Source organism: Triturus cristatus, chromosome 12 (assembly GCF_964204655.1).
Source record: "Triturus cristatus chromosome 12, aTriCri1.1, whole genome shotgun sequence".
Lineage (NCBI taxonomy): Eukaryota > Metazoa > Chordata > Amphibia > Caudata > Salamandridae > Triturus > Triturus cristatus.
In genome coordinates this window covers 747,948,498-747,965,567 of record NC_140595.1, presented here as the reverse complement: position 1 = coordinate 747,965,567, position 17,070 = coordinate 747,948,498, and the positions used below count along the sequence as shown (strand labels likewise).

Genomic DNA, 17,070 nt, shown 5'->3' with positions numbered 1-17,070 from the left:
CTGAATGTGACCCCTGTGGGTGCTGGTCAATGCTATTATTCACATGAAACATATTTCTCTTTTTAACATTAATGGCCCAGTTAATCTGACCACAAATGTTTCCACACTATTAAAGTAACACTTGCCAATATTTGTAATCTTAATATTATTATAGCAGGTGACTTTAACCAGTTGGAGGATCCTTTTAAAGATCGAAAGTCTAGATGCAAATTTGTACCAGATAAATCTCATAAGACATTCCAACCATTATTTGATGGTTGGAAAACTTGCAATCCTGATAAATTTGGTTTTCTTTTTTTTCTAATGTGCATTACACAATGTCCAAGATAGATTATATTTTAGTCACTAAATCCATGCACCAGACTATACAATCCTCTGAAATAGGCTCCATTTTTATATCTGATCATGCCCCAGTACTCGCTTCTTTAGATCTTTCCAATATTGACTCCAAAATTGGCAAATGGAGATTCAATAACTCATTATTTTCCAAAAAGCAATTTATAACTGAAGCTACCACCTTTACGCAGGAATGCTTTCACTTTAGCAATTCTAATGACACGTCCATTATTAATAATTGGGATGCTGTTTAGAATTCCTTTCAAGCTTTTACTCTGCCAGGAGGAAACTAATTTTAAATGCTCAACTTCTCCTCCTACTCCAAAACATTAAGAAGCATGAACATGCCTACTTTACCTCTAAATCTCCCTTGATGTTGCATGACTTGATCAAAGCTAAGATTGATCTCAACATAATTGCTACCCTTGATGCCTGCAACATTTTAGACATTTATATCTAAATTCCATGGAGGTCACAATAAAGATGGTAAAATGCTGGCTAACTATTTTAAAATAAAAATGGAGCATAAGACTATTGGCCCCATTTTTAATAAACTTGATAATTCCACTTCGATCTCCAACTCTGATCTATCTGCCATCTTTCAACCCTTTCATGAAACACTACATACAGAAGATACCACCTCCACTGCACTCAATATACTGCACTTCTTTGATTGCCTTCCTAGACTTCCATCCCTTTCCTACACATTTGATGACCTGGAGGCTGACATTACACTTCAAGAGGTTTTAGAAGCAATTACATCTCTGAAAACAGCTAAGGCACCTGGTGATGATGAGTTCTATAATTAACTTATTTCTTCCCTTTCCTCATTTTTTGATCCCAAGCTATTATAATTTTTTAACTTCTTTCTCTCTGATGAAGAAGCCACTGTGCCTCTTCTTGTTAAACCTGATCAATCTGGCTTTATTAAGGTCAAAACTGCAGTGGACAATGCCAGAATGTTTTTCTATTTTCTTAGTCTGGCTGGGAAAAACTGATACTTCTCTTGCGTCCTTATCTCTGGGTGCTGAAACCTTTAGACCGCATTTATTGGCAATTTTTGTTTTCCACCCTTCACTGGTTTGGTTTTGGCCCAAAATGTTTGTCATTTATAAAATTATTATATTCGTTCTATGTTTTTGTTAACAGTTGTTTTCATCCTTACTTTACTTTACACAGAGGTACTAGGCAAGAATGCCCCCTTTCCCCGCTCTTATTTGACCTTTGATTAGAACGACTCCTAGAACACATACAATGGGCTACCAATGGGCTACTACCCCCAGCGGCTAATCTGCCCCTGAAGTGACCACATCCGGGGGAGTAGGTCACATTTTCTACCCAGAACCCACTACTTTCACCATTTTAAAAAAATGTCAGAAATCTTCCATGGCTGTACAGACCAGTTATCCCACGTTGCCTACACCTGATTGGCACATTTAATTTACCTATGCATCTCCAGTAATGTGGAACTACTTGTACCTAGGGCTGTAAATTAAATGCTACTAGAGGGCTGCAGCACTCATTGTGCCAGCCAACTAAAGTAGCCTTCTAAATATGACAGTGCAGATTTGAACTACCAATTTTACCAAACAAAATAAACCTTTTGCCAGGCCTAAAGATCCTTTTAAATTCCCCTAAGGTAGGTCCTCAACAGCTCGTAGGGCAGGATGTAGTGTATTTAAAAAGTTGGACATATGTTTTTAAGTTTTACACGATCTGGATCTCTCCCATAGGATACTATTGGGTTACCTTATTATATATAATAAATGCTCACCTTTGATTGGGGACACACTAAACTATACAATAAAGTGATGGATGGAATGTCTGAATTAATCTCAGCCTCTGTCAATTACTCAGGCCGCATCCCAATTCATTGTTATATTGCACACCAATTCACCTTAGTTCAGGCCCAGCTATTTGCAAATCAGTCTTGACCCTGCGCCAGTCCGAACACTCCAGCCTGAACAGCAAAGCCAGGTCTTCCCTGAACTGGAACACAAGCAACTCCAGGACTATTTTACTACAGCTCTGAGCTCATTAGATTTTACAGCTAGGTGCCAGTGACACAATGTGTACCGGACCCATTTCTAGGCATACCCGTCCCACTTAGGGTGACAAACTAAAGTAGACAAAAAAGTGATGGATGGAATGCAGGAATTAATCTCAGCCACTGTTAATTACTTGGGCCACATCGACGGGTGAAACTGTCCCAACTGGTCCCAAAATCTAGCTTAGTATTTTCAAAACCTAGATCCTATATTCTTCATTACTAACGTGATCTTAGTAAAGCACAATCTGTTGTATAAAAATTGGAGGTCATCGATGTCCCATTAGTTCTTATAATTGTTAAAACATTTTTATTAAGGATCCAAAGAGCAATAACACAATGAATAACATTTGCAGAAATAGTCATACATTTAAAGTATTGCAATAATGAAAGATAAACATAGATAATAAAATAATTATTTTGTATCTTTATATAAAGAAGAAGATAAAAACTAAGAAGGAGGAACAAGAAAGAGTAAGTAGAGAGAGGAGGATCTAGAGGATGAAAAAAAGGGGAGAGGAGAGAGTTAATAGACAGATGACTGCAAAGAAAGAAAAGTCGTAAAGGGTAACAAATATAAATCAGATCTGATGTAAAAATAAAGAACATATCATCACATATAAAACTCCGCCATGTGAATACAGATAATTTAAAGACGTCTTTTTAACAGGAAAGTATAACTTTAAAAGCAAGTCCAAAAAAAGTTCAAACAATGGAGGTTTGGGAGATAAATTATCAAAACTAGGTGTAAAAAATCCTAGGAAAATATTCTGCAGGTGAAGCGATACATCACATTGAAGATTTGTTAAACATTTAGACCAAATTGAAGTGCAAAAAGCTGAAACATGAGAACAGTTGTATAACATATGTATTAAATAACCATCATATTTTGCACAGGACCAGCAGAAACGAGAAGCAGATGAGTCTTAGTTAGAGACAGATTTTGGAGTGATAACAGCTCTATATCCAAATAAAGAGGGACTGTGTAATGTGCGCAGGTTTAGCGGTATTGAATATTTTAAGCCACAATATTTCCCAGAATTGTGCAGAAAACGAGAGAGAAACCGACTTCCCACATCAATTCAAGAGGAATTATGGGGCATATTATCAAGAAACGGCATTAAAATTATCGCCACTTTAGCGGCAGAAAACTGCTGCTAAAGCGGCGATAATGGACTTGATAATATGCCCTTGAGAATTCCAATAGAAGCCCATGATCTGGTGTCAACATGGACTTCTATTGGAATTCTCTGCAGCATATTATCAAGCCCATTATCGCCGCTTTAGCAGCAGTTTTCTGCAGCTAAAGCGGCGATAATTGTAACGCCGTGCTTGATAATATGCCCACATGCTCTGATAGAAAGAGAGGGCATTAATGCCTTGTATATAAGGGCAGCTTGGGAATAGGGTAATGTAAATGTGTAACAGGTACAGTTGTAAGTGAGTCAGGAATAAATTGTTTTGTGGACAAAAACAATGAAGAGAAGAGGAAATAACCTTTTTTCATTTAAAAAGTAGTTAGGTAACTGATATTGTAGTTGTAAGTATTAAGAAGATACATTAGAATTCTCTTTCACAAGTTGCTGAACAAATATAATACCCTTCTACTGATGTTTAAAGTAAAAATATCTGTTGCTTATTTTAAGAAATTTATTGTACCACATAATAAAGGAGTACAAAAATTACTGTTGAAAATTAAGGTTAGCAGAAAATGTTTTATAGAGTAACTCCATCCTGGAATAGGCTGATCTTGAAAATCATTACTCATAGCATAACATTTCAAACATAATGATGGTAGAAAGGACTTGTGGTCAATCATCATTTTAATGGCATCAAGTCTTCCCCACTTTTATAAATATAACAGAGACCAAGTTAGAAGTAATGTTTGTAATTTGGACTTTAACGTGGTACAAATATGATGAAGTGCGTCCAATATGGTGAAAGAAAACCAAACACCAAGGTATTTACTTTTTGAGGGACACCATGAAAATTGGTATGGGCAAACATATATTGATAGCAAAGGGAGGTCACTGGTAACATTTCAGTTTTCGAAAAATGAAGTTTATAACCAGATATGCTAGAATATAATGAAATCTCTTGCACAAAAGGATCCAGGACTGTCAAAGGGTTGGAAATATAAATTGAAATGCCATCAACATAGGCAGTTTAATCAGGGTTCCAGGGAACACTGTCTGTAGTAAAGTGCTCTTTTTGGATGGTCACCCCACACACTTTTTGCACCAATGCTGATGGTTATGACTGATAGTGCCCTGGAGCCTCCTGCCCAGGCTCCAGTGCCAGTGTTCTCTCCCTAAAACTGTTATGTTTAAATTGGCAACTCCAATTGACAAGGACTTTAGATAACTAATAAGTCCCTAGTATATGGTACCAGTCGTACCCAGGGCATGGATGGTAAATGGGTCCCAAGGGCTTGAAGCACTGATTGATCAAGGTAAAATACTGACAGAAGGCCTGCCATTGTAGACTGTAGGAGCAGTGCAAACTGCTCAACCTCGACTATGTCTTCACAATTTGTGGCATAGTCAATTCACTGCCTTTAATATATATCACTCGCCCCTAAAGAAGGCCTCATAAAGCCCATGAGTCAAGGTGCAGAATATTAAAGGTGTGAACACACTAGTGCAAGTTTATATGTCCCTATAGTGTCCTTTACCATTAAAAGACACTATACGTCATAGACAATCCATAGAATAACATGGGCTGGAACCAGGGCAAACTCGAAGTTGGCAGCTCCTTTATGGTACCACCTAAATATGTCATGTTTGGTATCATACATTGTGCCTTCTCACCCCTGTCATAAATATCATGCCAGGAGTGATGTGGCATGCACCCAGGTAGCTATCTTAGAGATTGCCCACCTGGTTGCCCCAGCTTTCCTGTGCTCTGGCTGACAGCCTGCACTTTTTGCAACCAAGAAAGGATTCATTGTGATAGATGTTAAAAACTACCAAAAAATCTCACGCATCAATACTGATTTCATATTATATGAAAAGATTCTTGCTTCCAGATTTGAAAAAAAAAATTGAGAAGATTATCCAGCCTTCGCAAACTGGCTTCCTTAAAGGAATGCTTGCTGCGGACAACATATGGCTTTTCTGCCATGTGATGGAAAGAGCAAAAAACTCTGACGTCGCTCTGACCCTAGATGCAGAAAAAGCCTTTGACAAGTTCTAATGACCATTTTTACACACAACCCAACAAATATATAAATTAGGCCATGATTTTATTCACATGACCATGATGCTCTATAGTAAACCTGTTGCTTAGATCAGAGTTAATGGCCACTTCCATCAACTCTTCCAGCTCATACAAGGAACCAGACAAGGCTGCCTTCTATCTCTCCTGCTATTTCTATTTGATATATTGCCTCTTTTACAAGCCTTAAGAGACACTACCAATATCAAAGGTATTCCCTTCCTATCGGGAAGGGAAATCGTGGCTGCATATGCTGGAGATGTATTATCATTGAGGATGCAGAACACACCATCCCAAGCTTCCCCCTAGAGATTTCCAAATATTCAGAGATTTTGGGATACTCTTTAAACAAAGAAAAAACTGAAATATCTGATCAGGAGAACAAACTCACTAAAACCAAGCAACTTCTCCAGGGATGGGACCCTAAGCATATATAATGGTGGGGAAGAACAGAAACCATCAAAATTATGATTTTCTCACAAGTTAACTTTCTAACAAGTATGCTCCCTCTTTCCCTCACAAAGACTTCCTTAAATAAACAACCTAAATAACAAATTCCTTTGGGATGATAAAAAAGCATGTGTAGCCCTATAAAAATGTACCTGTGAAAAAAGAAAGAGAGCCTGAATCTACCAAACTTTGCAAAATACCGAATTGCCTACCTGGCTGCACAAGGCATGAGTTGGTTTTGCAGGAACGGCCTTTGAGATCCACAATGGGTGCATATAGAACACAACTATTACACCCTTTACCCCTTCAATCTCTCTTGACATTAGGACTCTCTTGTGTCCCGAACAAAGTTCGCTCTCTCGCCACAGTTAATAGTATGGTACAGACCCTGAAATACTTGGATATGACCCTAGAGAATAAAATGCACAAGTTAACGCTATAATCTCTCTGGTACCATAGACACATTAAAATACTCAAAGTTACACCATTCTAGGAACAGTGGGCTCAAACATGTATAAACACAATCCAAGACTTAGGCCCTTCCTCACCGGCAGAATGCAGCGGGTCATACTCCCCCTTTCCTCTCAGACCCTTCACCTACCACCTGCGGAGACCCCAGGGGTCCTCCCTCAGCCCTACGCTCTTCAACATCTACATGGCTCCGCTTGCCCCCATCGTCAGAACCTACGGACTCAACATTGTGTCATACGCAGATGACACCCAACTCATCCTCTCCCTATCAACAAACCCAACAACGCCAGACACAACTTTCGAGAAGGAATGGAAGCCGTCTCCAAATGGATGAAAAACTGCTGCCTACAACTAAACGCCAACAAAATGGAAGTACTCATCATGGGCCCAAACCCAGACGCCTGGAATGACACCTAGTGGCTCCCCGCCCTCGGAAGCCCGCCTACACCCACGGACCACGCACGCAACCTGGGATTCATCCTGGACTCAGAGCTCAAAATGGACCGCCAGATCAACTCCGTCTCGTCCTCCTGCTTCCACGCCCTCCGCCTCCTACGTAAGACCTTCAAATGGATCCCCTTGAACACAGAAAGACCGTCACTCACGCCCTGGTCACCAGCAGATTCGACTACGGCAATGCACTCTATGCCGGAATAAACAAAATCCTCACCCACAAGCTACAGAACATCCAAAACATCGCCACAAGACTGGTCCTCAACCTGCCAAGACACTGCCACATCTCCCAGCACCTGCAAACACTCCACTGGCTCCCCATCGAAGCTAGAGTCACCTTCAAGATGCTAACCCATGCTCACAAGGCCCTCCACGACACAGGACCAGCATACCTGAACAGTGGACTCAAATTCCATGCACCCCAAAGGACCCTACAATCGGCCCAGCTCTCCTACGCAGTGGTCCCCCGCACCAGAAAGACCAGATCGGGGGGCCGCTCATTCTCCTTCCTCGTGGCAAGAGCCTGGAACGACCTTCCGCTCCACCTCAGACAGATAACATTGCTCCCCATCTTCGCAAGAAACCTCAAAACCTGGCTCTTCGACAGACCCCCTCCGTAATGGACTGGAACCTGCAAACCCCCCCACACCCCAGCGCCTTGAGACCCTTACGGGTAAGTAGTCGCGCTTAACAAACACCTGATTTGATTTGAGGCCCATCTGACAACCCACCACCCTCTTGACCCTCTTGATCTCCCCCCAGCACTGTCCAACCTTAAGAAAACAGGTCACTCAGCATTCAAAATATATAGACTCATCCAACCACACAGGAAAGCTCTATGTAACCCACTTCTGAAAAAATCATCATCCCTGATCCCTACCCTCCCCAACTCATTGAAAGAAACCTTCTGGCAAAACATCTTACAGTCACATCCCTCAGGGAAAATATCTCCGCCCTCGCATAAACCTGCTTTTGGAATATCTACCAACTGCACTGGACACCTGCAAAACTCCACAGAATGGGCCTAATTGAATCTAACACATGCTAAAGATGTGAGGAAGCAACAGCCAATCTGGAACACATACTACTCAAGTGCAGAAATGGGGCTCCTCTATGGGGAAATATCGCAAGTTTGATCCAAAAGACAACCAAAGTTCACCTTACCTTGGATCTCCCTAAGATCGCTCTGCGTATCATGTCCTATTGTCACCCCACATTGAGTGCCAATCACGACTTACAACTCATTGACCTTCTACTTACCTCAGGAGTTAAAAACATCTCTCTCGGAGTGGAAATCCCAAACCACTATTTCCTACAAAAAATAGCGGGAACTCCTATACTACACCAGGATGCTGACAACAATATATATGCAAAAAAGCATTCACATTACAGCTTCAAGAATCTTTGGACCAATCCAGACATATATTTGCAAAAGTGTAAACCTACATACCCCCACTAACTAATCCTTGCTACCTTCCCACACGCACTTGGAGCCACACATCCCCTCCTGAGTCTATGTAAATAAGAATGTAGTGTGGACCACATGATTGGGATATATCCCTCCTCCCCCACTCCTTCCCTCTCCATGTCACTCATATTTTCTGTAGATCCCTTATCTTTACTCTATGTTTTGTGAGATTTTACCTCAGCTCATCCAACACCCATATTTCAGAAAGCAAGAATTCCGACTCTACCAAGGAATACTTCACTCCTGCCTCCCATTGCTGAATATACACATTTGCCTACAGTTTGCATGGTTATGAGGTTAATATTCTTCGAGCTGAGTCAACGCGCTGAGGAGTGAATGGATGAATTCATTTCATCGTTAAGAATTTTTGCACCAACATGCGAATTTGGAGAGAATGTTGATATACATAATTGTTTCTCGAAGAAGAAGCAAGAGAGGTTGCTGGCATATCAGAATCAAACTTTTATGGAAGTTTTTGACTTAAGAAAGGGTATCAAACTCTCTTCATTTCATAAAAAGTGCCAAACACCGATGTGCCAATTAACATGTTGGTTACTAATCAATCTGATATAGAGACACATGAAGCATGTTTGATTAACGTGGGGTAAATGAGGAAAGAGTTATACAAAAAGTCTAATTTGACGTGTTATAGATGTTGTTCATTAAATCACATATGTAACAGTCCAAACTGTCTAGTTGTTGGAAAACGTTGTATGGTATGCAAGAAAATTAAGCACTTCCAGGCAGTGTGTAGATTGAACAAAAACACTAGAAAATTAGTACTGTGGACTTATCTGAGGATATGTGGTCGAAAAACGTAGTAATGAAGTTCTAACAACTGAGTGTAATTCTGTTACAGGTGGTACTTTGGTTAAGGGACCATTGGTGGAAGCAATTGTGGGAGGCATGACACTGTCTGTTATGGCAGTCTCTGATTCTGCTATAACAAGAGTATATTCCACTTGTTGCCAACATGTGGTAAATCATTTAAATATATAAATGTAGTGCAGGTGAGAATTTATTGTCATAGCAGAGTGCCCACGACACCCAGCAGGTCCTGTCTCACCAAGATCTAGGCAGCAACCAACATACCTGTCACTGCCAGAACCTTAGCTAGACAAGTTCCACTAAAGAACCTGTGACTTCCCAACATACCTGTCACTGCCAGAACCTTAGCTAGACAAGTTCCACTAAAGAACCCGTGACTTCCCAACATACCTGTCACTGCCAGAACCTTAGCTAGACAAGTTCCACTAAAGAACCTGTGACTTCCCAACATACCTGTCACTGCCAGAACCTTAGCTAGACAAGTTCCACTAAAGAACCTGTGACTTCCCAACATACCTGCTCAGGTTCAAATATACACAACGTTAAAACATCACTTTCTCTGCAACAGATTTCTATAGGTTTGCAACCATATACCAAAATGTGTTAACTGCCTTTGCAATTTCGATGTTATGAGTTAACTATCACATAATGGATGTTGAGATATCTCCTCATATGTCCTTTTACTGTTTATACATGTCTTTTTTTGCCTATTAAATAACAAATTAAACGTTATGAGCAAAAAAGAATGGATATACTTATTCAATGCTGAGCCTAAAAGAGTCCCCAGTTTCTCCTGCCTAAGATGTACAATGCTGCTTCTGCAACGGCAACATACTTTCTTTAGCTGTAAATACTTTTAGTTTTAATACCTCCGTTTTTGGTCCCTTTATTAAAATTTGTACTTTTTCAACTGCTATCCGTATACGTTTATTATTTTGTATGTTGTTGCCATTTCTACAGAGATGAGTACAGGCAAAAGCACTTAATAAAAAGTGCAACTGTAAATAATAATAATAAAATCAATAATAATAATAAACAATATTACTATTAACAATAGTATTGCTTGACTGATTGTTGAAAAAAAAATCAATAAAAACACTTAAAAATAAATAAATAGTATTGCTATTATTATTATTATTATTGTTGTTGTTGTTGTTGTTGTTATTATTATTATTAATATTGTTCTTAGTGGTATTAATGTTACTAACATGATTATTATCGCCGCTATTACCACTACTACAGGTGGATAAAGGTAACATTATTATTATTAATATTAGTATTATTTTTATAATACAGTTGGTATATAACAGTTAATAATAATAATATTACCAATAATAATAACAGACCGTTTTCTCAAATCTCCATAAGAAAAGAAACAGTGCTTTCCAAAACCCCTTAATAATCAAATAAATAAATGAATACAGAACGAAATCGTATAGACAGTGATGATTATAGTCGATAATGGCAATAATTATTAACATTGAGAACAACAATAACGATTATGTTCTTAATGATAGCAATACAAAAATCAATGCTCATGATAGTTATTAGAATTGTGATACTACTGCTATTTGTGATAATATTAACAACAAAGACAATAATAGTAATGTCTATTATAACAATAACTTTACAAATTATTAATAAAGTATTGTGATTGCCACTGATACTATTACTATTGGAAAGATAAGAATTACCTACTAATTAATTTAAAAATGACTATTAAAATAAAATCAGGGGAGATACACTTGATGTTTTCCGTTTGATGTACTAGTAATTTGTGGAGCTCCACATACTCACCTGCCAGGGCTTGAACCTAGAGAAGTTGGCACACGAATTACCAATGAATGGCCCATGCCCTGGCACACAAAAGTACATGCCTCTTAAGGCATGAGCCACAGTGTAGACGGCATTATAAATAATGTAGGAGATTCTCAAGTCCGGCTCATCTTGATACTTGTCTTTGAATCTTTCCAGCTTTTCTTGACCTGTGCAGATGGTAAAATATTTACCTAATTCCGCTGCTGTTTGCGTCAGATTGGATTTTGGGGTTGGCCAATGACAACCAAACACCCTCTCCCAGAACGATTTAACAAAGATGTCACTGAGGAAATTTGCAGGATGAGCTTTGAGAAGGAAATCCTTGAACCCTGGGATTGAACCTTCATGAACGGCCAGCCCTATTGTGTTACCGATTGTGTTGGTGAATTCCATGTGAGAAAACCTGGTCGAGGTTGACCAACCTTCACTGGCAACCCACACTTTGATAGTAAAGTTCTGTCTGGCCAAAGCCTGCATCACCAGGGTCAAATATGGGGCAGTGCAAAAGGCAATGATGACATTGACCCGTGACCTCATGACTGTCTTTGCAATGAAACTGATTCTGACACTAGACGGCTCAATGGGGATTGATTCATGGAAGGCTATGCAGAAATTAGACTTAAGGAGCTCGGCCTTAAAAAAATTAGACCCCAAGAGACCATAATCATCCTCATTAGATAGTAGACCAACCCAAGTCCATCCGAAGTGTACCACCAGCTGGGCAAGTCCGCGGGCCTGGATGTCATCACTGGGAATGGTCCGGAAGAATGAAGGGTACTGGTCTTTGTCATTAAGCAATGAGCTGGTTGAAAAATAACTGACCTGCAAATATATGAGAGTTTACAGACATAAACAAGAGGATTTTCTTTTTTAATTTGCTCATTTTTCTCACAAATGACTCTATACTTTTAGCTAAGTGTACATTTTTCTGAAAACAACATAATGTACACTTTACAAGGCAACTGATTTTGGTGATTGTTAGAAATTTAGTTTCTGGTTGACCAGAAGCTTCCTAGCATAACCTCTCTGTAGAAATCTCTTTTTCGATTCTGAAATGTTTTCGAGGTATGTGTCTTCCTCACTACAATTTCTCCTAATCCGTGTCATTTCCCCATATGGAATGTTATTGACAACAGACTGGGGGTGTGCACTATCAGCATGTAGAATCCCATTACAAGCTGTTTCTTTCCTAAACAGGGTGCTCTGTATAGTTCAATTTTTTACATAAAAACTAATGTCAAGAAAATTGATTTTCTCCTTATCAAAAGTCATAGTGAGTTTCATATTATACTCGTTGGCATTCAAGTATGTAAAGTACTCTTGCAGAAGATCCAAAGGCCCAGACCACAGACAGATAATATTGTCTATGTACCTCCCCCAGAACACGATGTAATTAGTCCAGGGGGAGGCACGTCTGCCCCAGGCATGCTACCTCTCAAATCACCCCATAAAGAGGCAGGCGTAGGAGGGAGCAAACCTGGTGCACATGGCTGTACCCAGTATCTGTTGGAACCAACATTTATCAAAAAGAAAAAAGTTGTTGCCGAGGATAATATCCTTCGTTTCCATAGACATCTCATTGAATTCGCACTGGTCAGCGCTTTCTCTATCAAGGAAAGATTGTACCGCTAATATTCCAAATTCTTTACGTATACAGGTATATAAACTTTCAACGTCAAAAGTGACAAATAAAGGTTCGTCTGACCATTGGAAATCTTTGAATTTGACTAGGATATCTTTGCTGTCCCGAATATTGGAGGGAAGATTGTCAACATATTTTTGGAGCCTCAGGTCGACAAACTCTAAAAGATTTTCGGTGGGTGAGCCCACCCCCGAAATATTTGGATGACCTGGAGGAAAGGATCCTGGCTTGTGAATTTTTGGAAATATGTAAATACACGGATACTTAGGACATTCAACCCTCAGGTATCTAAATTTGTCCTCAGTAAGTAACGCAGTATCCTTCCATTCACATAGTTTAATATTTATCATTGTTGTAAATTTTCCAATGGGATTGACTCCAATCTTCTGATTAAGGGTGGGCGTAGTTCGCGAAGTAGCACTTCGCGAAGCTACGCAAAGTGAAGTTCGCACTACGCGAGCTACGCGTAGCACTTCATGAACTGCGTAGTAACATGTTCGCACTGTGCAAGATGTTGTTTTCAATGATTGCACAGTGCGGACAAGCAACCGGCACTGTGCAATCATTGAAAATGGCATCTTGCACAGTGCGAGCTGTAGTTTTCTGCTGCTCAAGTAGATTTTTACTCGAGCGGCAGCTTTCTCAACGCGAACTGGTAGTTTCTCATTGCGAGCGGTCGCGAGCATAAGCGACCCCTCGCAATGAGAAACTTGACCTCCTCGCGTTGGGAATCTCGCCGGGAGGTTTATTTTCCATGCTCGCGATCGCCAACTTGATGTTGCTGATCGCGAACAAGAAAAAAGTCTTGCCGGGATGTCATTTTGCTTGCTCGCGGTCGCCAACTTGACGTTGAGGACCGCGAGCAAGCAAAAAATGACCGCAGCACTACGCAACACTACGCTACGCGTGTTCGCACTGTGCTACGTGCAGTTCGTGTAGTGCGAAGTAGCGAGAACTTCGCAAACTACGCGAGCGTAGCGTAGTGCTTCGCCCAGGCTTACTTCTGATAGCACAATTCATTGCTTAGTTGGCGATTTATCTCACTCATATTGTCACAATGATTCATAATCACAACATTACTGCCCTTGTCGGCCTCCCTTATGATGATAGTTTCATCAAGTTTGAGATTATTGAGTGTCTTTCGTTCTTGGGCAGTAATGTTGTAGTATGTTGGAGTAGTGAATTTACTAGGTATCTCCAATTTCTGTAATTCCTCACTTACTTTATCATAAAAGACAACAATGTTATGATGGTAGTTCATTGCAGGTACAAATTTGGATCTTGGTTTCATGCCACTATCAGTCATGTAATTTTGGGGTATATCAAGCTGGTTTATCAGTGATGCCATATCATGATTTGCCACTGGATTCAAGCAAGCCTGGCTGAAGACGGCTGAAATGCCAGAAACCGGTCCTAGGAAGCTTGTTTCCGGTCCAGGGAAGGCATGGCTTGGCAGTTCAGGCTGGACTGTTCCCATGAGGCACAGGGTCAGACTGATTTGCATATGGCCATGTCTGAACTGGGGTGGCAGAGTGGGCTAAAGAACGGTGATGGATCAAACCCAGATCTGTTGACTGGGTGTGAGTGTTTGATTGGTTCTGATGCTCCGTCCATCATCACCCCCTTTTGTACCGCTTTGTTCGCCATAAGTTGGCAGGGTATGCTCAGACGTGAGTCCCTTGCTCACTTTGCCACTGGATTCAAGCAAGCCTGGCTGAAGATGGCTGAAATGCCAGAAACCGGTCCTAGGAAGATTGTTTCCGGTCCAGGGAAGGCATGGCTTGGCAGTTCGGGCTGGACTGTTCCCATGAGGCACAGGGTCAGACTGATTTGCATATGGCCATGTCTGAACTGGGGTGGCAGAGTGGGCTAAAGAACGGTGATGGATCAAACCCAGATCTGTTGACTGGGTGTGAGTGTTTGATTGGTTCTGATGCTGCGTCCATCACCACCCTCTTTTGTACTGCTTTGTTCGCCATAAGTTGGCAGGGTATGCTCAGACGTGAGTCCCTTGCTCACTTTGCCACTGGATTCAAACAAGCCTGGCTGAAGACAGCTGAAATGCCAGAAACCGGTCCTAGGAAGCTTGTTTCCGGTCAAGGGAAGGCATGGCTTGGCAGTTCGGGCTGGACTGTTCCCATGAGGCACAGGGTCAGACTGATTTGCATATGGCCATGTCTGAACTGGGATGGCAGAGTGGGCTAAAGAATGGTGATGGATCAAACCCAGATCTGTTGACTGGGTGTGAGTGTTTGATTGGTTCTGATGCTCCGTCCATCACCACCCCCTTTTGTACCGCTTTATATCATGATTCCCATCATCATCCAACATGAGTAGACAGTGTATGTTGCGAATATCAGCAATTGTGTGTGTCATATGATCAGAAGTTGTCGGTCGCTCAGTGTTCTAGGGATAGTGTTGCAAAAAAGTAATCTTTGAGTTTGAGAACTCTGACAAATTTATACAGATCTATATGTGCATCATTGATATTACCACTCTGAGTGGGGCAAAAGTTCAAACCCTCAAGCAAAACAGCCATTTAGCCTTTATCAAGATTTTTATTGGACAAATTAACAAATTTCAGCTCACTCCAATTGTTCATGCCATCGGGCCACATTGGGTTACACATAATATTGTCATTTACTGTTTGGACTGTACTGCCGTATTCGCCTTTCCTACTGTCCCTCCCTTGGAACCTCCCTTTGGACCTCCTACCTCCCCTCCGGGTTTTGGTTGGTCTGCTCCTTATGCGTAGCTTTGCAACCTCCTTCTGAAAAGAAGAAGATCCTTCCCCTAAAGGGACATAACGTGATACATTGGACGTTGTACTACTTAGAGAGGAAGAGGAAATGCTGCTAATGGAGCATGTATCATCATTCTCTTCCCTCTCATCTCTGGTCCTCTTCTTCTCTTCCACTCCCTTAATATTGTCAAACATTTTAGCAAACGTGTGCACACATCCATCACGCTAGTCTCTATCGTCTCTCTTTATTTTCTTGAGATTTTTGACTTTGAGATAAAACTGGTGATCATAACTTTTTTCAAAATTGCAGTTTTTGACAATGTGATCCTTTTGTTCCATATCATTGATCTCTTTTTCAATAGCCTCTATTTCTCCTTGAAATTTGTCCGCCTTTCTCCTTGGCATGTCTAATCAGTATTTGCATCATAACTACTGATGACCCCCCTGTCATAAAATTGTAGGCGTAAGGACCCCCTGCTGATAAAAATTTCTAGAACTTGGTCCTCCTCATCATTGCCAACTATTGACAACAATAAACACCCCCAATTCACACAGCACATCATTTTTACATTGGGAAAATAAATTAAACAGTGTTTAGCAAACCAAAGGTCAGTGAGTGTGGGGGCATGAACAAACGTGAGGCTAAAACAAAGGGCCTCATTTATGAGGCATTGGCGTAGGGCAGTGCAGCAAGTCTTCTTGCAGTCTGCCCTACACCAATGTGAAAGGGCAGGAATGCACCCTATTTATGAAATATGGTGCATTCCTGTCCTTTTCCCCTGTGTTGGTGCACAAATTGTTTCCTAACGCCAACATAGGCAGGATTGTTTTTGTGCAGGAGGGGGCACCTTCCCGCAAAAAAAGAATTCTGAGAGGGGTTTTCCATTTTCTATGTGTGCTGCAGAATGCAGCACACATCGAAAAAGGAACACATGTAGAAAGAGGAAAAACGAGGAGAAATGAAAAATTTCTCCTTGTTACGCCTTCTGTGGGGAGGCGTAAGGTTTTGGCGCTGCCTCAGGTTTACATGGTTTCCCAAATCTGGGGCAACATCTATGGGAACACCCACTGCAATGCCTATGGAACGCCTACTTGACATTGTGTAAGGCAACACAGCGACTAGCTCTGCTTTTTTCTTACTCCATATCCATGAGGCCATGCAAAGCCACGCAGGTTGACTCTGCGTCGCCTCATAGATATGATTGAGACGTTTGTGCCGCCAAAGCTTTAAAAAAAAAAGTGATGCTTCAGCAGTGCAAACCTCTCATAAATCAGCCCCAAAATATTTTTTTCGTTTTTTAGGTTTTTCACTATCAGGTAGCTACATATAAAATAATAAGTAGCTTAAATGAAAAATAAATTTACTCAATGGGAAATGCACTCTTGTGCATTATTAAACCTCCATTATTTAATGCACTGCAGTGGTCCGTGTGTAACCAGATAGACACAGAATTAAATTTGGTTGGCGCAGTGCAGAATAGAGACTTGTGTACTTTTAGTGCTATGGTGTCACATCCTGTGACAGAAAGCAGAGTGATTGTGCAAGTCGTTATTTTATATTTGCATTACACACATTATAAAATAGATTGCTACAAACT

The 17,070-nt window shown here is 40.7% G+C and overlaps 1 protein-coding gene across 1 annotated transcript in view; it reads right to left on the bottom strand.

Annotated features, from left to right (window-relative positions):
- LOC146782676 (extracellular calcium-sensing receptor-like) overlaps nt 1–17,070 on the bottom strand; it is a 78,612-nt gene that overhangs the window by 34,493 nt on the left and 27,049 nt on the right. Inside the window, exon 3 of the mRNA XM_085637174.1 lies at nt 11,067–11,909. Coding sequence (XP_085493300.1) covers nt 11,067–11,909 — 843 coding nt within the window. The remainder of the gene's footprint in view (nt 1–11,066; nt 11,910–17,070) is intronic.